Below are 26,492 nucleotides of genomic sequence, written 5' to 3' on the forward strand. Positions count from 1 at the left end.
TTAAATAAAGTTTTTGTTGGTCGACCGCCTCTTCATCATTATGTCATTACCCGGAAGAGGCTACAATATTTTGACAACACAAAAACATCACAGTCTGTGAGATGTCGAACCCGGAAGTGTCTGCATCTGTGGAATGGTCAGATTATACATTTCCCAGCATGCATTGCTGTAGTTAAAATGATCACTTTTGACTGTCTTTTGCCTTTTTTAGGTTTTATTTTGTACAGACTGAGTGTAATAGATAAAGTACTGCCATTTATTGTAATGTACAGTTAAGTTATTTTGACTTTTGTCTGTGAATTTAGCACCCTAATTAAGAATAGTTGTGCATTTTATGCTATATATAATAATATATAATAATCAGTTGTAATTGTACTCTTAGTATTCTCGGTTTGCTCCAAACGTTACTTTATTCAAGGTCCCGGAAGTGGGCCAACTCCAGGCTATTTTCAATTACAAAAAAGGCAATTTGGGTTCTTGTAACAAAAAAAATACACAGTAGCATAAAGTTTAAATATTAAATTTGTGTCTCTTTATTTCTTTTAAGTTGGAATATGAGAAACAAACAAAAGAACACATGAAGTTGTACTTTTTTTTGGAAAATTAATTTGCAGAAAATGGCATAATGTTACAAGGGTTTCAGTCAAAATATCTTGGGAATGAAGTAATAATTCTGGGAATAAAACAATTTTAAAGAACAGCAAAAATGCACAAAAAAATGCTGTAATTTTACAAGTCAAAATATATATTAAAAATAAAGGTATATTCTAGTCACAATTTTCCAAGAATAAACATATAATGTAATGAGAAAAAAATAATAAATATCTAAATAAATGTGTAATTTTTAGGGGGGAAATGTTTGAATATTTTGTAAATAAAGTCAAAATATTATGGGAATAAAGCCATAATACTATAAAATGAAATTCATGAAGACTATTTCAGAAAAAAAGCAGCAAAACTAGGTGCAAATTAAGAGCAAAGACCAAAGTTCATACAAGAAATACACTTTTTCACCTGTAACACGAAGCTGAGATGCATTATTGTTCTGGACATAGATAAGATATAACCCCTGCGGTCCTTGCTGGAAAAACGTTCAACTAAGACAGATATTACGTTACATTTGAAAAAAATGAAAGAAATAATGCTGGTTTTGTTCGTCCTTTAAAAGGTCACAAATATCCACAGGAGGAGCAGAAAGGGTCTCTCGCACACATTCGAGTCCCATTAAACGTGCTCCGGGTGGTTCTGCAGGCAGGTGATGAACTCCTTCACCTCTTTGCCCTCGAAGCAGATCAGGTAAATGGCTGCAAACAACGGGAATCTAACCAAGGGACAGAAACACATTTTTAAACTACACTCTAGAAAAAGAAAAACGCAACACATTAATGAGTGGCCTTTTAGTGTGGCCAGGTGTGCACTTAGTCATGCTGTCCAATAGCAGGATAAATAAATATATAAATAAATAATAAATGAATAAATAAATATATATATATATATACATACATATATATATATATATAAATTTATATATTTAAATTTAAAATAAATTAAAATTAAAATTAAAATTAAAATTAAAATTAAAATTAAAATTAAAATTAAAATTAAAATTAAAATTAAAATTAAAATTAAAATTAAAATTAAAATTAAAATTAAAATTAAAATTAAAATTAGACTTTATTTCCAAAATATTCAAACATTTCCCCCCTAAAAATTACACCTTTATTTAGATATTTTTTAATTTTAATTTTAAGATTATATATATATACATATATAATATATTATAATAATATATTTTAAGATAAATATATATAAACAATAATAAATAAATAACAAATAAATTAAAATTAATATTAGACTTTATTTCCAAAATATTCAAACATTTCCCCCCTAAAAATTACACCTTTATTTAGATATTTTTTATTTTAATTTTAAAATTATATATATATATATATATATATATATATATATATATATATATATATATATATATATATATATATATATATATATATATATATATATAAATATATATAAACAAGAATAAATAAATAACAAATAAATTAAAATTAAAAATTGACTTTATTTCCAAAATATTCAACCATTTCCCCCCCTAAAAATTACACCTTTATTTAGATCTTTTTTAATTTTAAAATTATATATATATAAGATAAATATATATAAACAATAATAAATAAATAAATAAAGGATAAGCGGCATAGAAAATGGATGGCTAGTCCTATGGATGGATGGATGTATTCAGTGTCTGTCAAGTAACAAGAAGCAGTCACGGCACTCAAAATACACGATCCAATACACGGCAAAATACACGATCCAATGGCCGGATGACTTACTTGCTGACCAGGTCCTTCTTCTGAAGCATCTTGTAGACCTCAGCGGACGTTTGTGGGCCCTGCAGTTTCTGGCCATTGAGCATTTCGACCTCCAACTCTGTGATGGACTATTGAAAGAACAGCCACAAGATGTATGAGAAATTGGCATCTCCACTGCTCCATTTGTAGCACTGTTTAAAGTAAATAGATAATAGTCATCGTCATTATTATATTATATTATTATAGTGTTGTGTTCAGTAACCCCTCGCTTATCACGGTTAATTTGTTCCACAATCCCAAAGCTAGGGTCTGGGTGAAGCTGGGCCGCATCAGGTCAAATAAATAAATAAATAAAAAAAAACAAAAAAAATTATATATATATATATATATATATATATATATATATATATATATATATATATATATATATATATATATATATATATATATATATATATATATATATATATATATATATATATATATATATATATATATATATATATATATATATATATATATATATATATATATATATATATATATATATATATATATATAATTAAAATATAATGTAAATGTTAATAAATATTAATTATATATATTAATATATATATATATATATATATATATATATATATATATATATATATATATATATATATATATATATATATATATATATATATATATATATATATATATATATATATATATATATATATATATATATATAATAGTCTTCTATGCTTTTGCTATACCCTCCACTTTTTCAGTGCTGTGGTTCTTTGGAAAAGCTCTGATAAAACATTAAATTATTAAAAAATATTATAAATTATGATAAATTATTTTTTATTTATTATTAAATTATTAAGCAAATGTTTAATGTTAATTTTTTGACACAAAATAAGAATGAAAAATGAATAAGCAAATCAAAAAACAAATGAAAGAAATTAACTAATTAATTTTTTATTCATTATTAAATTATTAAATAAATGTTTAATGCTATTTTTTATTTTTCAACCCAAAATAAGATGGAAAAATAAATAAGCAAATCAAAAAACAAATGAAACAAATTAACAAATTAAACTTTCATATCAAGGCGGGGGCCTCAAACTAGCGTAAGTTTGAGACCCCTGAGTTAGAGTATGTTTACAACCTTCTAAATAACCATTTTTAACATTATCAGATATGATAATGCCTTCTAGATATGACATAACATAACCCTTATATCACTTTTACACTCCCATCGACTCCTCAGAATAATTAAAAGTACAATTCAAAAAGATTTAAAGAAGCAAATTTAAATTCCGCAAAATTCCGCGGGCCAAATGTGGCCCGCAGGACACTAGTTTGAGGCCCCCGCCTTGATATGAAAGTTTAATGTTTGATATGGATGCTGTATGGTATCATGTACCCAGAAAAAAATATTACGTTTGATTCATGTTCATGTTAAAGGTTAAATAACTGTTAATAGTTATCCTCCCTATCCGTGTGGAAGTGGTAAGTTTTTGGCTATTTAAGTTGAAAGGAAATAACTTGGAGGCTACCGTTTAGGTCGCTAGCGGTCTAGTTTGCGAGTTAGCATGTGTCTCAAGACCCTGCAGTTGTGCAATATGTTGTAAATAAAAAGAGTATAAATGTGACTATAGTCGTGTTTTGTCATGTCTACAGGGCTCTAATAATGCTTTGTTCATTTTAATATGAAAAAAATCATTTGTCTACCCAAAAACTATATGTGGTTTCTTAATTTTTTATTATTTGCCGTTTTATTATTATTATTATATTTATTTATTACTGATTGATTGATTTTCTTTATTCTTGATTCTTATTTTAATTCATTTAGCCACTTTATGGCTTAAAAAGGACTTTGGTTATATGTAAATATAACAGCACAACTTATGAATTATTATCTTTTTGAAAAATCGTGATAAGTGAAGCTGCAAAATGAGAAGCACACCGTCAAAACCCACCTTAGATGTTTTGACAAAGGCCTCCGCAACTTTGCGGTTTCGACCCCCGTAGCAAGTGGTGACGAGGTCAGCGACGCCGCAGCTCTCCAGGAAGGTGCTGGAGTCCACTTGGCCCTGGCAGAACAACTTGGCGAAGGCGACCATCTCCATCAGACCCAGCCTGATCACCGCCGCCTTGGTGTTGTCCCCGAACCCGAGGCCGTCGCAGAACCCCGCCCCCACTGCCACAATGTTCTGACACGGCAAAAGGGTACAAAGTGTCATTTTTTGTTTTCCATGTGATTGTGTTAATATTAGCTATAATTATGCACGAACATAAACATCTATTTCTGCTGAGATTAATTTAAAAAAAAAACAGCAAAATTTAATAAATTTTTAAATAAAAATTTTCATTAAAATTAATCATTTTACAAGAAGAAACTAAATATATAAAAGGGGACATATTATACTCATATTTCAGCTCTTTGTAATAAGTTGTGGACTTCTTTGGGATCCTTAAAATAAAATTTTTCATTAAAATTAATCATTTTACAAGAAGAAAGTAAATATATATATATATAAGGGGACCTATTATTATATTATACTCATATTTCAGCTCTTTATAATAAGTTGTGGACTCTTACACGATAATCCACACAGAAAGCTTTCTAGATCTTCCAGAATCTGCACCTATCCAGCTGTATTTCTTTGGGATCCTTAAAAAAAATGTTTTCATTAAAATTAATCATTTTTACAAGAAGAAAGTAAATATATAAAAGGGGACCTATTATTATATTATACTCATATTTCAGCTCTTTGTAATAAGTTGTGAACTCCTAAACGATAATCCACACTGAAAGCTTTCTAGATCTTCCAGAATCTGCACCTATTCCAGCTGTATTTCTTTGGTATTGGATCCCGAAATCCATTCCGGAAGTAGAGACTAGACCAGGGGTGGGCAAACTACGGCCCGGGGGCCACATCCGGCCCGCCAAGTGTTTGAATACGGCCCGCCCAATCTTTCTTCGCATCATGGCCTGAGCCAACCTTTTGATGGTTGTATCAATTTCGTTGTTTGACATGGTCTGTTGTTTACAAAGTGCTCCTGAAAAAAGAGACACAAGCACATAATAATAATAATAATTAAAATAATAATTATTATATTATTATAACTATTATGATTATTATATTTATTATATTAATGCTAATTATTATATTAATTATATATAATAATATTGTTATATTTGCATATTTTACATAATAATAATATAATAATTATTATTTTAATTTTATTTTAATTATTATAATATTTTCTTATTTTTAAAATATTTAAATATAAATATAAAATAATAAATAATAATAGCTGTTACTGGACTGTTACGTGTAAAATATATAGTCTGCCCCCCCCCCCCCCCTGGAAATTTTGTTATATCAATGCGGCCCGCGAGTCAAAAAGTTTGCCCACCCCTGGACTAGACAGTCATTGTGTGACATTGTGTTTGTTTTTATGTATTAAAAATGTTATTTTTCAAAGGTACACTTATATAAATAAAAATGTAAAACCACTCGACCACCGTGCCACCGTGATTAATCACGATCAAATATTTTAATCGATTTTAACCATTCATTCATTCATTAATTCATTTTCTACCGCTTTTCCTCACGAGGGTCGCGGGGGTGCTGGAGCCTATCCCAGCTGTCTTCGGGCGAGAGGCGGGGTACACCCTGGACTGGTCGCCAGCCAATCACAGGGCACATATAGACAAACAACCATTCACACTCACATTCATACCTATGGACAATTTGGAGTCGCTAATTAACCTAGCATGTTTTTGGAATGTGGGAGGAAACCGGAATACCCGGAAAAAAAAACCCACGCATGCACGGGGAGAACATGCAAACTCCACACAGAGATGGCCGAGGATGGAATTGAACCCTGGTCTCCTAGCTGTGAGGTCCGTGCGCTAACCACTCGACCACCGTGCCGCCGTGATTAATCACGATCAAACGTTTTAATCGATTTTTTATCACGATCAAATATTTTTAATCGATTTAATCACGATCAAATATTTTAATCGATTTAATCACGATCAAATATTTTTAAGCGATTTAATCACGATCAAATGTTTTAATCGATTTAATCACGATCAAATATTTTAATCGATTTTAACCAGTCCAAACTGTATTCATCCGCACCAAGAACTCTGGTCTCTTGTCTAGAGTATGTTGGCGCTAACGGCAGATTTTCCCCGGACGCCGCCCCTTCCTGGTACCTTCAGGGCTCCACACAGCTCCACCGTGTCGCTCTCCCGCACCACAGTGATGCGAAAATTAGGAGTCTGGAACAGCTCTTTGAAGACAAGCCCGTTTGCCTCATTTGTTGAGCCTACGGTTTTGGAAATAGAACGTTCACAAAGCAGGACAGCGTAGATACGAAGCAGTGATCATGAAGAAGTGACTCACCGATGGTGGTTTCACAGAACTTCCCGTCAGCCACCTCACTAGCGATGTTGGCTCCCATCAGCACGCTGACTTCTATCTCCAGTTTCTCACGAATGATGTCCGAGATGAGCTTCAGTCCATGCGGACCCTCGTCAATGCCCTGCAATGAAGCCATCTTTGAATGTTCGCTGTTGTGTGCAGAACATAATGATGCGATATTATGATGTTCTCACTTTGATGAGGGAGATGCCGATAGCTCCATCTGCAACGTGAGGTTTTATCTGGTCGCAAACCGAGCCGATGAATTGATGCGGGACGACAAAAACCAGCAACTTGGCTCCTTTCACGGCATGAGTAATGTCTGGAACAGCCACCTGTCCAAAGCGTCAGGAACAACGAGAAGGCAGACATTAATTTCCTGTTTCGTAATGTTTCTCCACTTTGAATATATTTAGGAAAAACCCAAAAAAGAGTGAAGCCACATAAGTTAAAGAGCAAAGCAAGCAGTCAAACTTCAGTTTTAAAACACCTTAGTTTTTGTGTGATTCGGTTTTAGATGAAAATGTTTGACACAAATTGCCCTGGGCTGTATTTTATTTTTCTTTTATATTTTTGGTTGTTTATTTTATTTTATTTATATTTTATTGTCTCTGGCAACACAATCCGAAATAATAATAATTAATAATAATTAATAATAATTTACAATAATTAATAATAATTAACAATAATTACTAATAATAATAAATAATAATAATAATAAATAATAATAAAAAATAATAATAATAATAAATAATAATAATAAATAATAAATAATAAATAATAAATAATAATAATAATAAATAATAATTAATAATAATTAATAATAACTATTAATAAGAATTAATAATAATTAATAATAATTAGTAATAATTAGTAATAATTAATATAATAATTTTACCAGAATAAAATAAAAAAAATCAAGAAAAATGTTTCAATTTAATAATAAAAAAATTGTAATTTCACAAGAATAAAGTAATATTACAAGGAAAAATAAGTCGCATTTTAGTAGTTGAAAAATTAAAGAAAAAATATAATTTTTTTCAAGTCATAATATTATGAGAAACAAACAAAAGTTCATTTATCCGTTTAATTCATCACGCATCATTATTTCACATTGTTTCTGCATGTAGCGCTATAATTACTCTCTATAAATTTTATTTTTATTTTATATTTTTGGCTGTTTATTTTATTTATATTTTATTGTGTCTGGCAACACAATTCCCAAAAAATTGACGAAAAAAAACCAACTAAATACCAATAATAATGGAAAAATTCCTAATAATTTTACCGGAATAAAGTAAAAAAAAATCAAGAAAAATGTTTCAATCTAATAATAAAAAAAATTTAATTTCACAAGAATAAAGTAATATTACAAGGAAAATAAGTAGCATTTTAGTAGTTGAACAATTAAAGAAAAAATAAAAAAATTTTCAAGTCATAATATTATGAGAAACAAACAAAATCCATTTAATTCATCACACATCATTATTTCTGCATGTAGCGCTATAATTACTCCCTATAAATTGTATTTTTCTTTTATATTTTTGGCTGTTTATTTTATTTATATTTTATTGTATCTGGCAACTTTATTTCTTGTTTTCTTTCTCATAATACTACATATTTTTTTCTTTAATATTTTAACTCTATGCTGCTAAAATTATATTATTTTTTTTCCTCATATTACCAGATTATTCTCATCAAATTGCAACTTTTTTTCTCATTAGAATAGCAACATTTTGACTTTATTCTTGTCAGATTTCCGCTGTTGTTTTTTTTTAACTATAATTTTACATAATTTCACCTTTCTTATTATTATTCTTCTCATAGTATTTTCACATTATTCCCATAATAGACCTTTTTTTCCTAGCCTAATTTTCAAACAATTAGAATGTATTTTTTGGTTTTGTTTGTTTCTCATAATATTATGACTTGAAATATTTTTTTTCTTTCATTTTTCAACTACTAAAAAACTACTTATTTTTCCTTGTAATATTATTTTATTCTTGTGAAATTACAATTTTTTTTATTATTAAATTGAAACTTTTTTCTCTTCATTTTTTTTTACTTTATTCTGGTAAAATTATTAGGGATTTTTCCATTGTTTTTTTTTGTCTAATTTTTTGGGATTGTGTTGTCATTTTTGGAAAATTAGGTTGTAAAAAAAAGTTAGAATACTACAAGAATTGAAAGTAGAATTGGAAAAAAATAATAGTTGGAGGGGAAAACACAGCAGAAATCGAATGAACAGTTGGAATTTCACGAAAGAAAAGCAGAAATTCTCAGATTTAAAAGTAACTCAATGAGATAAAACTAATATCATGTCAGTCGCATCCCCGAACCCTAACGTGAACTTCTTATTTTACAATTCCCAGTTATTCCCATGTGTTAATACTGGACAATTACCACATTCCTCGGCAGCTTGTGGCCTGGCAAATATTTCAGATTTTCATGCTCTGTGTTGATAATCTCCGTCAGTTTTCTCCCAGAGACCATTTCCTCATAAACCCACATGTTGACCACTGGGTCGAACCGGTTGGAAGATCTGACGTTGCATCCGACAATTTTGGCAATTGAAGAGCCCCTTAAGAATAAACAACAGTAGAATGAAAACATTTGCATTAAAGCTAATTAATTAATCATTCGGTGAATAAACAAATGCAAACTAATCACAGCTACTAAACGAATCATGTCAAGTGTGCTTTCATGCTATAAAACTGACTTCTAACCAAGTCAAATAGTTTTTTTTCGACTCGAATTAGCAATTATAAAAACACAAAAATAAATATATGATAATATGAAAATGTACCAATTTCCTGATCCCACGATGCAGACTTTTTTCCCAGGCATTTTGTCTCCTGTGACGCTTTTCAGACTATGAGCTGTAGTGTAACAATACTTCATTTCTTCCGTGTATCGTAACTTCCTTATACGCCCACGCAGTGCCAGTGAATCAGGAACAACACATTTCCACTGCAATAAAAAATAAACATTTGAACAAGATTTTTAGTTTTTTTTTGGTAAAATATCTAATAGCAATATTTATTTCCTACACGCTCACCATTCGATGTGAACGGATTTGACTGCGAATTGCATAAAGTACGATAAACATATTTTCACCTTACGCACACAATATGTACATATATAAGTTATACTACTTTTTTTTATAAATTATTTCCATAAACTACACCTGCGGAAAGCGAGAAATAGCGTCAAAATGTTACTATTATTTACAACAGCGTCACGCCGGAAACGAGTGTTCCAGGAACTTCCGGTGACAGTGTTAAATACAAACAAGTGCGCATTCGGATAGAATATTATTAAATATATGTACATTATTATTTATATGCATTCATTAATTAATAATTAAATTTAGTTTATATTATACATTTATGTATGTTGTTAATTTTATTAAGACTCAAACAAAGACGAGTCGGGTCACGTGATCTATTTCCGGTCCACGGACGTGAGCTACCAGGAAGACAGTCAAGCTAGCTCACTCAGCTGGGCATGTTTTTATCAAGTATTGCCGAATAGAGCAAATAAACAAGCGGTCTGCTGTGGCATGTTTGGCGAATACGAGATGAAATTCCAACGCCGCTCTACATTTTAAAAGGAACCTCTCCCTCTTTTGTTGTTTTTGTGAGCTAGCTTGACGGGTTAGCTTCAGGCCAGTTTAGAGGCTGCGGCTAAAAAAAGGTGGTGGTGTGTTGCCAGTGACTATGCAAGGGGAAACCACGGCAATAAGAATCACGGAAAACGAAGGTAAACTGGATGTATTCCCCCAGAATAGGACTCCAAGCTCGGGTAGAGCAAGTACCAAAAGCTGGCAGTATAGGTGAGTGTTTTTAGCATGGTGAAGCTCTTGACTGAATAGTATTGTGTGTACTTCACGGACATCCATACTTTAAAGTGCTTGAATTGACACACTGCTATTGTTTTGGATTATTAGTCACACTATAATAATGTAATAAAACTAGAACTCGCATCCATTTTCAAAGAAATTAGCAGTAGAAGTGTATATTCTGATTGTTTTGATCTGTTTTTATATTATAACATCACTTGACAGTGACCACATGGAGAATATTGATGGCTACTTGATGAAGTATACCAACCTGGTGACAGGCTGGCAGTACAGGTGAGGTGTCAATCATTCACAACTGCTGATGCAATTTCACTGACATTGAGTTGCCACACCTATTATTATTGTTGTTGTTTTTTTTAGGTTCTTTGTTCTGAACAATGAGGCCGGATTTTTGGAGTACTTTGTCAACGAGCAGTCACGGCCTCAGAAACCACGTGGCATGCTCGCCCTGGCTGGGGCGGTCATCTCCCCCAGCGACGAGGACTCGCACACTTTCACTGTCAATGCAATCAGTGGCGAGCAGTACAAGCTCAGGGGTGGGTTTGAAAAGTCTTATTCTAATATGCGTTGGGAATAATAGTAAATTAATAATCATTAATCAAATTATAATACAGTAATTCCTGATTTATTGCAATTAATTGGTTCCGACCATAAGTGAATCTTCTCAAATTAGGATTCCTTATTTAGAAATGTAACTAATGACCAATTCTTTTTGCCCGAAGGCAGCTGTGATAGGCTCCAGCATACCGGTGACTCTAGTGAGGATCAATGTAACATCACTGACACCTAGTGGCTATTTTAGAATGGTACATATCGCAACATGTCTGACTAACGGAGTCCGTTTACAGGAAGCTTGTCTTTTTATTGGCTTGCGGCACATTCTAAAAATACAATTTAATGAGAAACAAAAAAAATCTGCAGTATCATTATAAGAATAAAGTACAAATATTAACAGAAAAAGTTCTAATCGAAAAAGAAATAAACGTTTTTTTACATGAATAACATTGCAGAAATATAATGGAATTTTTGTTGCATTAAATTTACGTTTTTTTTTAAACTTTTTTTAAGTCGTAATGTAGGACACAAAACAACAAAGTTTGGGGAAATTAACTTGTGGAAAAAGTTATATTACAAATATAATGGGAAGTCAGTCATAATTTTGACAACAAAATTCAAAATAAAAGAAGTTGAAATAAAAAAACAGCAAAATTAAACAGCTGTTATTTTCTAAAAATAAAATGGAAAAATTACAATGTGTAAAATATATTGTGTACATAAATATAATAAAAAAAAACAAAAATGAGGACATTAACATTTATTTTATAAGAAAATCATTCTAAAGAAAAAGTTGCAATTTTACAAGAATGAACTAGTAATATGTTATGATTAAAAAATTTCATTTTAGTAGCATAGAGTTGAAATATTAAATAAATCTTTTTAAATGTAACATGAAAAACAATACAAAAATACATTTTTAAAATTAGGGGAAAAACTCTAATATGGGAATAAAATAATATGATTTTTTAAAATTTACACAAATTAAGAATTAACTTAAAAAAATACCAAATTTCATACCAATAAGAGCCCTTTTCACCTATATTAAAAAGCTGAGTTGCCGTTTTGACAATGCCTAATTTAGGCACAAAATGAGTACAATTTGCTTAAATATGCATATTTCTCATGAATTATGAGCCCCAATTCAATCGCAAAAACAGCAATGATTTATGAATTAAGATATTTTGAAAAACAGCTGTGACATTCAAAGTGCAATGTCACAACAAACTTGTAGCGCATAATGAACACATTATGCGTATTTTTACAAATAAACACTTAGCAACAGTATAACCGACGAGGTTTCACTCTGTTTGCAGTTGTTCTACGGAATGCCACGGTTCTCTTCCTGCCTGTTTAGCGGCAAGGAACCTGACATGGAGAACGGCAAAATTATTGCGTTCATTTTCATTTATTGTGTATTTAATTCAGTTAGTATCGTCTTTTTCAGAACGTTTTCTAGGAAAAATGTATAATATTCAGAGAAATGCTGATCTTTACTGGTAATTATTCATTGGTGATTCCTGTCTGCTTTTGGGAAAGTAACGCTGACGTGCGTTTTTGCCCTCAGCCACCGACGCCAAAGAGAGGCAGCACTGGGTGAGCAGACTGCAAATCTGTACACAGCATCACACAGAGGCCATGGGGAAGGTAAGACTCATTTTTTTATTGGTCTGCAGTACGCACTAAATACACTAATAAAACTACAGACGGCGAATACTCATTATATGAAAGAAAAATGGGAAAAAGAGCTCAAAAGAAATATTACAGAAACTGCATGGTTGGGTATGATTATGACCCAAAACACCACAACATCATCTCGGGTCTGGAGGGAGCATTGCTGCAAGAATATACAGTAAACCTCGGATATGTCGGATTCAATTGTTCCCAATTGGTTTTGTCCGATATAAGCGAAATCCGTTATATGCGTATACCGGAAAATGTCCGTTTTCCGCATATATCGGATTTATATCCGGTATATGCGTAAATGGGATTTTATCCGTTATAAAAAGGCACTTCCTTGACTATGTTTCCAATGTACCTGGACGCGCAGGCAACGCTGCAAATGACGTCGTATAGCGGCCTGTCACGATTCGGATTCGAATCGGAGCGCCACGATGCGGCCATCCGATATATGCGAGGGAAATTTCATGGAAATGCATTGGAACGGGACTGGAGATTTTGTCCCAAATAGGCGAAATCCGTTATAAAAAATCCGATATATGCAATGAATTTTTATTGGAAATGCATTACAGAAAAATCGCTTCTTTTTTATCTGTCCGTTGTGAGCGAATTTCCGATATATCCGAGTCCGATATATCCGAGGTTTACTGTATTAATAAGCAAATGTGAGTTGAAAAAGCTGACAGTATATAGCTTTGAAATTGAGCTTAAATAATAGAGATGCACAATATATTTTTTTTTTACTTTTTTTTTTTAGCTTTTCAAGACCCATATGATAACTTTTTTAGATAAACTTTTTCAAAAAATTAGATCTAACTGTAGTTTGTGCACACTCGGAGGTAAGAAGGACTCCAAAAAATTTGACGTGTTTATTTGTCAGCATGTTTTTGGAATGTGGGAGGAAACCGGAGTACCCGGAGAAAAGCCACGCATGCACGGGGAGAACATGCAACACGTGTCACGATGTGGGTGTTACCCCCTTGTGACAGCTCTTTTAGTTCCTTCTTTGCCTCAGTTCCTAGTTCATACCCTTATTTTGTATTAACTTCCTGTTTTGCTCTGTTCTGTTTTCAGTTGATTTCCATTATCTCCCGCACCTGTTTCCCATTATTTGGGATTCCTATTTAGGAAGTCGGAATGTGATAGGTGGAATCGACCTCGGGTTTTTGACAAAAACGCAATAGAGTGTGGGAGTGATGTAGCAAGGGGCGACTATTATAGAGGACCAAAACTGCCAAAATAATAAATAAATAAATAAAAGTGGAAATAAAAACAAAAATGACAAAAAATATCAAAAAATTAAATACAAAAAATAAATATAAATGGAAATAAAAACAAAAATATATATACATAAATAAATAAATAAAAGCAAAAATAAATACAAAAATAAAAAACAAGATTCAAAAATAAAAAAAATAAATGTAGAAATAAATACAAAAATAAATATATAAATAGAATTACATATCAATAAATAAATAAAAGCACTCTGCTCTCATATGTATTTATTTCATGCTGCAGACAATGTCAGCTTGAAATGCAGAAGGAAAAACTATTCAAATGAGGGGGCGGTCCTAAATGTGTCTTGGGTTGAACTCTTCGCCTATTGGTTGATCGACATGTGAGTGCGAAAATCGACTAGGTATGCCTGCAAACGGCCACAGCAAGAGGAAGTCACCACACCACTCTCAATGGCGGTAAATATGGCTGCAATCTCCAGGGATCTCCGTTTGCTAGCAGATATTTCGGATAATGCTTCCCCGGATTACCTGCTTTTCCGGGTGGAAGCCTTATTGGAGCCTGATCTCTCTCCTCCCCAACGGAGCTTTTTCGCACTCACATGTCGATCAACCAATAGGCGAAGAGTTCAACCCAAGACACACTTAGGACCGCCCCCTCATTTGAATAGTTTTTCCTTCTGCATTTCAAGCTGACATTGTCTGCAGCATGAAATAAATACATATGAGAGCAGAGTGCTTTTATTTATTTATTGATATGTAATTCTATTTATATATTTATTTTTGTATTTATTTCTACATTTATTTTTAATTTTTGAATCTTGTTTTTTATTTTTGTATTTATTTTTGCTTTTATTTATTTATGTATATATTTTTTTATTTTTGTTTTTATTTCCATTTATATTAATTTTTTTGTATTTAATTTTTTGATTTTTTTTTTTCATTTTTGTTTTCTTTTCATTTTGTTTTATAAAAAACTACAGACGGGCAGTATCAGAACCCCTCGTATCCTTCAATTTTCACCTCATTTCATGTTGTGTGTTTCGGCGTAGAGCAATCCTCCACCCAAGTCATGATATGTAATTCTATTTATATATTTATTTTTGTATTTATTTCTACACTTATTTTTGTATTTATTTTAAATTTTTGAATCTTGTTTTTTATTTTTGTATTTATTTTTGCTTTTATTTATTTATTTATGTATATATTTTTTTATTTTTGTTTTTATTTCCATTTATATTAATTTTTTTGTATTTTTTTTTCATTTTTGTTTTTATTTCCACTTTTATTTATTTATTTATTTATTATTTTGGCAGTTTTGGTCCTCCATAGTTGACGTTTTGTTTAAAAAAATATATAAAAATAAAGTATAAAAAAAAAAAAACTACAGAAGCAGTATCAGAACCCCTCGTATCCTTCAATTTTCACGTACCTCATTTCATGTTGTGTGTTTCGGCGTAGAGCAATCCTCCACCCAAGTCACGCAGCTACTCCATGGTGTCTCAAGGCAGCAGCAGCTCCCCCATGTCCCTTCGCCGAACCAGCCAGAACCCTGCCGCCTTGTTCAACTGGCAGACCCACAAGGGCTCGTCACTCTACTCCAGCAAGCGGTCCCTGCTGCCGGACCATCTAATGGATGCCAGAGAAGTAAGCCATTCAGCACCTGCAATCAAACCTGTATTATCATATAGTATTATAGTATCTTATAGTATTACCTTTTTCCAACGATAACGTTTACTACGGTCTTACAGAAGATTCACGGTTCATTACTCGTATTTTTTTTAAATTACCAACATTTGTTTCAACTCTCAAGTAGAGATTTTAAATAATATTTATGTAGTGCACATGCTTCATTTTCTGCTGTGCATAATTAAAACTTCATACAAAAGCAAAACGGTATCTTATATAATAAATAATACAGAAAAAATTAATGGCAATATTGCCTTCATAGATTCAATAGTATTTTAATCAAACATTAGCCTTAGTTACTTCATATACATGTACATATGTAATATGCTATTAAAATATTACAATTATGAAATAAACAATTTTATTTTTCTTTTATATTTTTTGGTTGTTTATTTTATTTTATTTATATTTTATTATCTCTGGCAACACAATCCCAAAAAATTTGACAAAACAAAAAAAAAACTAAATACCAATAATAATGGAAAAATCCCTAATAATTTTACCCGAATAAAGTAAAAAAAAAAAATAAAGAGAAAAAAGTTTCAATTTAATAATAAAAAAAATTGTAATTTCACGAGAATAAAGTAACATTACAAGGAAAAAGAAGTAGCATTTTAGTAGTTGAAAAATTAAAGAAAAAATATAATTTTTTTCAACTCATAATATTATGAGAAACAAACAAAAGTTCATTTATCCATTTAATTCATCACGCATCATTATTTCACATTGTTTCTGCATGTAGCGCTATAATTACTCCCTATAAATTTTATTTTTATTTTATATTTTTGGTTGTTTATTATATTTTATTTATATTTTATTGTCTCTGGCAACACAATCCCAAAAAAATTGACAAAAAAAAACAAAAAACTAAATACCAATAATAATGGAAAAATTCCTAATAATTTTAAAAAAATTGTAATTTCACGAGAATAAAGTAATATTACAAGGAAAAATAAGTAGCATTTTAGTAGTTGAAAAATTAAAGAAAAAATATAATTTTTTTCAAGTCATAATATTATGAGAAACAAACTGTACATGTACATATCTAATATGCTATTAAAATATTACAATTATGAAATAAACAATTATCCAAATCACAAAGGCAACACATAAAAATCTTAAGACATAAGATATTTTTTTTTAATTATCATCCAATCATATGAACAATAACAAGTGTAGAAAAGCACGTTTCCATAATGGAGTTTTGTTGAGGTTTTGCATGGTGCCAGCCCCCACAAATGCAATAATAATCCATAATAGCTGAGAAAAAGTTCTACTTTTATGAGAGTAATGTAATACTACATGAAAAATAATGTGATTATTAAGTTGAAATATAAAACAAAACATATTTTTTAAAGTTATAGTATTATGAGAAACTAACAAAACAATGAATAAAGTTGTCATCTTTGGTTAAAAATAAATGACAACTGTTATTATATATAGATATTTGAAATGTCGGATTATCTTCAGAAAAAACAGGATATAATTTATTGGAAGGAATATTATGAAAAGAATATGATTTAAGGAGAAATATTTACATTTTTACATGTTTGTTAAATGTTTCCTATCGTCAAACAAATGTAAATATTAGTCAATGACAACACAAATTAACACACAATTTGAAATAAATTTATGAAATAAACAATTTATTAAATAAAATAATAATAATAATAATTTATTTATTTATTTGATTTTTATTATTAGAATATAATTATAATTAATTTAAATTAAACTTATATATAACACCCTTGCATCCAACATTCAAATATATCAAATACGCATCATTAGATACTACTAACTAAATATCTCTCCCCCCCCCCCATAAACTCAATGTCAATAAACTCCAAATATTATGAAAAGAACATTTACGAAGATGATTTAAGGAGAAATGTTTACATTTTTACACGTTTGTTAAATGTTTCCTATCGTCCAACAAATGTAAATAAATATATGAAATAATTTATTAAAGAAATTAATAATAATATTAATTAATTAATTTATTTGATTTTTATTATTATAATATAATAATAATAATAATTAATTTAAATTAAACTTATAACGCCCTTGCATCCAACATTCAAATATATTAAATACGATGACTTAAGGAGAAATATTTACATTTTTACACGTTTGTTAAATGTTTCCTATCGTCAAACAAATGTAAATATTAGTCAATGACAACACAAATTAACACACAATTTGAAATAAATGTATGAAATATTTTATTAAATAAATTAATAATAATAATATTAATTTATTTTGTATTATTTATTTGATTTTTATTATTTATTATTATAATATAATAATAATAATTAATTTAAATTAAACTTAGATATAACGCCCTTGCCTCCAACATTCAAATATATCAAATACGCATCATGAGATACTACTAACTAAACATCTCCACCCCCGCCCCCCATGCTAGATGATGAGCCAGGCTCAGGGCCAACACAAAGACTTGATCCAGGGCATCGAGTGCCTGCCCGCCGCCCACGGACTCTCCGCTCTGGACCAGGACCTGCTAATGCTCAAGGCCACCTCCATGGCAACCATGACCTGTCTCAACGAGTGCCTGCACATCCTCAACCTGCAACAGGTGGCCAGGCAGAGAACGTCGTTTGGAGGTGAGTCTCGATACCGTATCTACGTAACATTGGCGTATCGGAAACGGAACGTGTGCTGACTAGAGCGAGTCTTTGTGACGAGTCGTAGCGACACAGTACACAAACAATGGAATCATTTTGAATTATTGATAGGAAACCGTACCTGTTGTTATTATTACCACCTGTAATAAAGGTAATTGGATCTCAGTCAGTTAAAATGTCCGTCTGGAGGGCTGCCGGGACAGGAAGCTCCTCTCATCTAAGGGGGGGGGGGGGGGGGGGGGGGGGGGGGGGGTACAACATGTTTGACAGGACATAAAAACGGCGAAAAGGCCCATTTTTTTTTCTGCAGCAGATCTCATGACTCGATGCATATTTCATCAGGCGGCGCCAATCAGATTAAGTTGCCCGGCAACACGTCAGGTGGACTTAAAATGGGCTACCCCCCACCCACCCGGCCGCCCGCCCCCTCGCACATCACAAACATGCATAAAAAGATGCCACACCGGGACGCTTAAACCAATAGGAGTAGGGGGGCGGAGGTTTCCTGTTGGCGGGGCCGACTTGCACTCTACCGGGTTCCGAGGGTGGGAAGGGGGGAGGTTACTACACAAGTACCTCTGAACCTGCTGCTCTGCACCCCCACCCCATGGCAGGGTCCACCATCGAGTGGCTGGAGCCCAAGCTGCCCGACATCCTGAAGAACGGCAGCGACTCGTTGGGAAGCGAGGGCCCGCTGGAGGACGGCCGCCCCGAGCTCAGCAGCCCGGAGTCGTGCAGCTTCTCCGGGGTAAGACGGGCAGGAGTTGGCTCCTGGAAACTTGATGAATTAATGATGGTGTCGCTGTGACAGGAGCAGGAAGACATCGATGGCGAGGACGAGATAGCGGACTTGTTCACCGACAAAGAGGAGGAGCTGGGGGCTGTGGAGGAGGAGCGCAGTGTCATCTTACACCTGCTCTCGCAGCTGAAGCTGGGCATGGACCTCACACGAGTAGGTCAAGTTCCACGTGTGCAACTTTCCATTTAAATATGGGCTAATAACTATAAAAGCAATCTTCACTCATTCGCTAAATGTACTGCAAAAAAGGCCAGTAAGGATAATTCATAATGCCGCCTACAGAGAACATACTAACTCCTTATTTCTAAAATCACAAATACTTCAACTTGCTGATATAGTTCATCTTCAAACAGCTAAAATAATGCATAAGGCTAAAAATAAGCAATTAGCTAAAAATATCATCCAATACTTCTCTACAAGAGAGGAGAAATATGATCTCAGGGAAGAAGTACATTTAAAACACTTCTATGCTAGGACTATGTTAGCGTTAGCATAGCATTTCAGTATGTGGAATCAAACTATGGAATGGAGTAAGGAAATCAAACAATGCACAACTAAAATAAAATAAACAAAAGTACAATAAACTAAAATAAACTAAACTAAAATAAACCAAAGTAAATAAACTAAACTAAAATAAACCAAAGTAAATAAAATAAAATAAACTAAAATAAAGTACAATAAACTAAAATAAACCAAAGTAAATAAAATAAAGTACAATAAACTGAACTAAAATAAAGTACAATAAACTAAACTAAAGTAAACTAAAATAAACCAAAGTAAACTACAATAAAATAAACTAAACTAAAATAAAGTACAATAAACTAAATTAAAATAAACCAAAGTAAATAAAATAAACTAAAATAAAATAAAGTACAATAAACTAAAATAAACCAAAGTAAATAAAATAAAGTACAATAAACTAAGCTAATATAAACTAAACTAAAATAAACCAAAGTAAACTAAAATAAAATAAAGTACAATAAACTAAAATAAACCAAAGTAAATAAAATAAACTAAAATAAACCAAACTAAAATAAAATAAACTAAAATAAAGTACAATAAACTAAAATAAACCAAAGTAAATAAACCAAAGTACAATAAACTAAAATAAAGTACAATAAACTAAACTAAAATAAACTAAACTACAATAAACCAAAGTAAACTACAATAAAATAAACTAAAATAAAGTACAATAAACTAAACTAAAATGAACTAAAGTAAACTAAAATAAACCAAAGTAAACTACAATAAAATAAACTAAAATAAGTACAATAAACTAAAATGAACTAAACTAAAATAAACCAAGGTAAATAAAATAAACTAAAATAAAGTACAATAAACTAAACTCAAATAAACTAAAATAAACCAAAGTAAATAAAATAAACTAAAATAAAGTAAAATAAACTAAACTAAAATAAAATATTAGGAAAGCAGGAAGTGAACAAATGTAACAGTTACTGATTGTAAAAGTACCAGATGGAGGGGTAGGATTTAATAAGCTTTGCTTCTTCCTACTCCTTTTGGACATGTGGAACTGGGAACTGATTATGGGATGCATTCAATTGTAATCTGATGCATGTTCAAATGGAATTAAACCATTACCATTACCATTATGCTGGAGAATATTATATGATATCTGATATCCGCTAATACGGAGCATCATAAATCACGCTGACTGTCCTCCAGGTCGTCCTGCCCACCTTCATCCTGGAGAAGCGCTCCCTGCTGGAGATGTATGCAGACTTCATGTCGCACCCGGACCTCTTTGTGGCCATCACGGACGGCGGCAGCCCGGAGGAGCGCATGGTCCACTTCGTGGAGTACTACCTCACCTCCTTCCACGAGGGCCGCAAGGGCGCCATCGCCAAGAAGCCCTACAACCCCATCATCGGCGAGACCTTCCACTGCTCCTGGAAAGTCCCCAAGAGACCGGAGGCCGCGTCTGCTGAGCCCCCGCAAGGAAGCCCGGACCCGACTGCCTCCCAGGATTCCTACCAAGTGCGCTTTGTAGCGGAGCAAGTGTCGCATCACCCCCCCGTGTCGGGGTTCTACGCCGAATGCCAGGAAAGGCGCATGTGCGTGAACACGCACGTGTGGACCAAGAGCAAGTTCATGGGCATGTCCATTGGGGTCTCCATGATCGGCGAAGGTGAGCACCCACTTTTTTTTTAACCTCACAATAATCCCGAGGTCATCAAGAAATGATTTGGGTGCTAACGGTCTCGTTAGGTTGCCTGACCTTGCTGGAACACGATGAGGAATACACCTTCACGCTGCCCTGCGCTTACGCACGCTCCATCCTCACCGTCCCCTGGGTGGAACTGGGCGGCAAAGTCACCATCAACTGCGCCAAGACGGGCTACGCCGCGGCCATCACCTTCCAGACCAAACCCTTCTACGGCGGCAAACTACACAAGTGAGGACTCTGACCCGGGCGGAGACGCGACTCCGAGCAGCATTGAACCTGCGTCCTCTCCTGCAGGGTGACGGCCGAGGTGAAGCACAACCCCACCAACGTGGTCACGTGTCGCGTTCAGGGGGAGTGGAACGGCGCGCTGGAGTTCACGTACACCAGCGGCGAGACCAAGGTGATCGACGTCACCAAACTGCCGGTGACCAAGAAGCTGGTTCGGCCCATTGAGAAGCAGGGACCCACTGAATCCAGGTCAGTGTGTGCGGGCGGGGGGGGGGGGGTCCACTGGATATCATTGAACAAGAAAATGTTAAAAATAAATAAATAAGTTGTAATATAAATAGCAGCATTTTTGAAACAGAGTTGAAATATTAAAGAAAAAAATACTATTATAAGAAACAAATCAAAATAAAGTTTTGAAAAATTAGGTGGGGGGGGCCACCGGATATCATTGAACAAGAAAACGTTAAAAAAATAATAAATAAGTTACAATATTATGAGACTCAAGTTGTAATAAAAATAGCAAAAAATAGCATTTTTGGAACATAGAGTTGAAATATTAAAGAAAAAAATACTATTATATTTCAAGTTGTAATAAAAATAGCAAATATTAATATATATTAATATATAAATATACAAATATTATATAATATATAATATTATTAATATATAAATATTAAAGAAAAAATACTATTATATTTCAAGTTGTAATAAAAATAGCAAATATTAATATATATTAATATATAAATATACAAATATTATAATATATAATATTATTAATATATAAATATTAAAGAAAAAATACTATTATATTTCAAGTTGTAATAAAAATAGCAAATATTAATATATATTAATATATAAATATACAAATATTATATAATATATAATATTATTAATATATAAATATTAAAGAAAAAAATACTATGAGACAAATCAAAATAAAGTTGTAATTTTTGAAAAATTAGGTGGGGGGGTTGTCATTGAACAACATGAAGAAAAACAAAAAAATAAAATAACTAAGTTGTAATATTATTAGATTCAAGTTGTAATAAAAATAGCAAAAAATAGCAGCATTTTTGGAACATAGAGTTGAAATAAAGAAAAAAAATACAACTAGTAATTTTTGAAAAATTAAGTGGGGGGGGTCCAACGAATATCATTGAACAAGAAAACGTAAAAAAACAGCAGAAATTGAAAATAAGTTGTAATATTATGAGACTAAATTTGTATTAATATGAGGAAAAATAGCAGTATTTTTGGAACATAGAGTTGAAATATTAAAGAAAAAAAATACTATTATAAGAAACACATCAAAATAAAGTTGTGATTTTTGAAAAATTACGTGGGGGGGGGGGGGGGTGTCCACCGGATATCATTCAACAAGAAAACGTAAAAAATATATAATAAATAAATTATAATATTATGAGACTAAAGTTGTAATAAAAATATCAAAAAATAGCATTTTTTGAACATAGAGTTGAAATATTAAAGAAAAAAAAACTATAAGAAACAAATCAAAATAAAGTTGTAATTTTTGAAAAATTAAGTGTGGGGGGGTGGGGGGGGGGGTGTCCACCAGATATCACTGAACAAGAAAACATAAAAAATAAGCAGAAATGGAAAATAAGTTACAATATTATGAGACTAAAGTTGTAATAAAAATAGCAAAAAATTGCATTTTTGCAACATAGAGTTGAAATATTAAAGAAAAAATATACTATTATAAGAAACAAATCAAAATAAAGTTTTGAAAAATTAAGTGGGCGGGGGGGGGGGGGGTGTCCACAAGATATCATTGAACAAGAAAACGTAAAAAAAATAAAATAAATAAGTTGTAATATTATGAGACTCAAGTTGTAATAAAAATATCAAAAAATAGCACGCATTTTTGGAACATAGAGTTGAAATATTCAAGAAAAAATACTGTAAGAAACAAATCAAAATAAAGTTGTAATTTTTGAAAAATTACATATCATTGAACAAAAAAACATAAAAAAATAAAATAAATAAATTGTAATATGACACTCAAGTTGTAATAAAAATAGCAGCATTTTTGGAACATAGAGTTGAAATATTAAAGAAAAAAATACTATGATAAGAAACAAATCAAAATAAAGTTTTGAAAAATTTGGTGGGGGGGGAGTTACGTTCATAGAATGAAGTCATAATATTAACATCATAATATTAAGTCCATCACTGTATGTATGATATTAAGTTCTATGTGAAGTATTTCTATAATGCCTCATATTAACCGACTAGCAAGATCTCATAGTGTCTAGACTGGTCATATATTTCATATTATTTCATATTATTTGTATATAACTCTGGGTAAAATTGTTGATTTGTTAATACTTGGGTTTTTTATATTGTGTATTTAGTACTGCTTAACTGATAAGCATAATGCAAATTTGCCCACTGAGGGACGAATAAAGGCTTATATTATCTTATCTTCTGATCCAGACGCTTGTGGCAACACGTAACCGAGGCCTTACGGCAGAAAGACATGGAAAAAGCCACGGAGCATAAGAGACTCCTGGAGGAGCGACAGCGGACGGAGGAGCGGCACCGCTCCGAGACCGAAACATCATGGCGGACCAGATACTTCAACAAAGAGGTTGAAGCGGCTGACTCTTGTACGAACTTGTACGATCGATGCACTGACGCGGCTTTTTTTTTTTTCTTTCTCTCAGGGCGACGCCTGGATTTACCACAAACTGCTCTCCAAAAGCTCCGCCGCCAAAACCTAATTCCATACCAGCCGTAGCGGAATCGGGACGGCGCTTGCATGCGGAATGGGAGCAAGAGGACTTGCACTGATTTACAAAACGGACCCGTACTATTCACAAAGCCTCCAAGCTTTTTGTATCGATTATATACTGTATATACACAGTATATGTAATACTATGTTAATACAACCTATTCTTGTACAGGTATTCTATAGCCTTAAACTAGTCACATGAATGAGGAATGACATTATAGTCACAGATTATGATTATGCATCGAGCCTCATGCTGGAATGCCCCCCCCCCCATCCCCCACCCCAACTTGACCTCATATCCTGCGTGGTTTTGCAGTGGAGAGAAGAACTTGCTGTACGTGCATGTTTGCTTCTCTTGCGTCTGCGCTACGCATTTAAACGTGTTGTAAAAGGTTTTAAGCTAATGTTGTTTTGTAATGCAAATAAATATCATTTTCTTTAAATGTGCTCTTTTTGGTTAAGGAAGACAGTTTTGGTGCATTCAATTGTGCTGTGCCTTTAAGTTTCTACAACTATGAACTAAAATAACCAAATTTGGGGTCTCAAACTTGCGTCCCGCGGGCCAAATGCGGCGCGCAGGATGCTAGTTTGAGGCCCCCGCCGAGTTTGATATGGATGCCATATGGTTTCATGAACCCAGAAATGACACACCGCACACAATTAAATAACCAAATTTCACTTCAGCACATAGGGGTCTCAAACTTGTGTCCCGTGGGCCAAATGTGGCCCGCAGGATGCTAGTTTGAGGCCCCCGCCTAGTTTGACATGGATGCCATATGGTTTCATGAACCCAGAAATGACACACCGCACACAATTAAATAACCAAATTTCACTTCAGCACATAGGGGTCTCAAACTTGCGGCCCGCAGGATGCTAGTTTGAGGCCCCCGCCTAGTTTGATATGGATGCCATATGGTTTCATGAACCCAGAAATGACACACCGCACACAATTAAATAACCAAATTTCACTTCAGCACATCGGGGTCTCAAACTTGCGTCCCGCGGGCCAAATGCGGCCCGCAGGATGCTAGTTTGAGGCCCCCGCCTAGTTTGATATGGATGCCATATGGTTTCATGAACCCAGAAATGACACACCGCACACAATTAAATAACCAAATTTCACTTCAGCACATAGGGGTCTCAAACTTGCGTCCCGCGGGCCAAACGCGGCGCGCAGGACGCTAATTTGAGGCCCCCGCCTAGTTTGATATGGATGCCATATGGTTTCATGAACCCAGAAATGACACACCGCACACAATTAAATAACCAAATTTCACTTCAGCAAATAGGGGTCTCAAACTTGCGTCCCGCGGGCCAAATGCGGCGCGCAGGATGCTAGTTTGAGGCCCGGCCTAGATTAATATGGATGTCATATGGTTTCATGAACCCAGAAATGACACACCGCACATAATTGAATAACCAAATTTCACTTCAGCACATAGGGGTCTCAAACTTGCGTCCCACGGGCCAAATGCGGCGCGCAGGATGCTAGTTTGAGGCCCCCGCCTAGTTTGATATGGATGCCATATGGTTTCATGAACCCAGAAATGACACACCGCACACAAATAACCAAATTTCACTTCAGCACATAGGGGTCTCAAACTTGCATCCCGCGGGCCAAATGCGGCGCGCAGGACGCTAGTTTGAGGCCCCCGTCTAGTTTGATATGGATGCCACATGGTTTCATGAACCCAGAAATGACACACCGCACACAATTGAATAACCAAATTTCACTTCAGCACATAGGGGTCTCAAACTTGCGTCCTGCGCCAAATGCGGCCCGCAGGATGCTAGTTTGAGGCCCCCGCCTAGTTTGATATGGATGTCATATGGTTTCATGAACCCAGAAATGACACACCGCACACAATTAAATAACCAAAATTCACTTCAGCACATAGGGGTCTCAAACTTGCGTCCCGCGGGCCAAATGCGGCGCGCAGGATGCTAGTTTGAGGCCCGGCCTAGATTAATATGGATGTCATATGGTTTCATGAACCCAGAAATGACACACCGCACATAATTGAATAACCAAATTTCACTTCAGCACATAGGGGTCTCAAACTTGCGTCCCACGGGCCAAATGCGGCCCGCAG

General features: G+C 33.2%; 2 protein-coding genes across 4 annotated transcripts; one reads left to right on the plus strand and one right to left on the minus strand.

Annotated features, from left to right (window-relative positions):
• Positions 1 to 564: 564 nt before the first annotated feature.
• On the minus strand, positions 565 to 15,841 carry LOC131104447 (glycerol-3-phosphate dehydrogenase [NAD(+)], cytoplasmic-like). Of its 3 annotated transcripts, none has more exons than XM_058051627.1 (9): positions 15,528 to 15,841; positions 9,570 to 9,733; positions 9,167 to 9,344; positions 6,958 to 7,098; positions 6,746 to 6,884; positions 6,556 to 6,668; positions 4,304 to 4,537; positions 2,352 to 2,458; positions 565 to 1,321 (listed from the first exon to the last, which is right to left on the minus strand). In XM_058051627.1, the coding sequence occupies exons 2-9, from the start codon at positions 9,662 to 9,664 to the stop codon at positions 1,225 to 1,227; spliced, it is 1,104 nt and encodes a 367-aa protein (XP_057907610.1). In that variant the 5' UTR covers positions 9,665 to 9,733; positions 15,528 to 15,841; the 3' UTR covers positions 565 to 1,224. The 3 variants fall into 3 exon arrangements, with proteins under 3 accessions (XP_057907610.1, XP_057907609.1, XP_057907608.1); XM_058051626.1 differs by lacking the exon at positions 15,528 to 15,841 and adding an exon at positions 15,119 to 15,147; XM_058051625.1 differs by lacking the exon at positions 15,528 to 15,841 and adding an exon at positions 9,822 to 10,002.
• On the plus strand, positions 10,216 to 24,853 carry LOC131104446 (oxysterol-binding protein-related protein 11-like). Its single transcript, XM_058051624.1, has 13 exons — positions 10,216 to 10,598; positions 10,830 to 10,898; positions 10,986 to 11,161; positions 12,748 to 12,827; positions 15,557 to 15,742; positions 18,210 to 18,408; positions 19,044 to 19,177; positions 19,241 to 19,381; positions 20,915 to 21,377; positions 21,458 to 21,644; positions 21,711 to 21,893; positions 24,102 to 24,255; positions 24,332 to 24,853. The coding sequence occupies exons 1-13, from the start codon at positions 10,483 to 10,485 to the stop codon at positions 24,386 to 24,388; spliced, it is 2,145 nt and encodes a 714-aa protein (XP_057907607.1). The 5' UTR covers positions 10,216 to 10,482; the 3' UTR covers positions 24,389 to 24,853.
• The last annotated feature ends 1,639 nt before the right edge of the window (positions 24,854 to 26,492 follow it).

The sequence above is a fragment of the Doryrhamphus excisus genome, chromosome 16 (genome assembly GCF_030265055.1).
Source record: "Doryrhamphus excisus isolate RoL2022-K1 chromosome 16, RoL_Dexc_1.0, whole genome shotgun sequence".
Classification (NCBI taxonomy): domain Eukaryota; kingdom Metazoa; phylum Chordata; class Actinopteri; order Syngnathiformes; family Syngnathidae; genus Doryrhamphus; species Doryrhamphus excisus.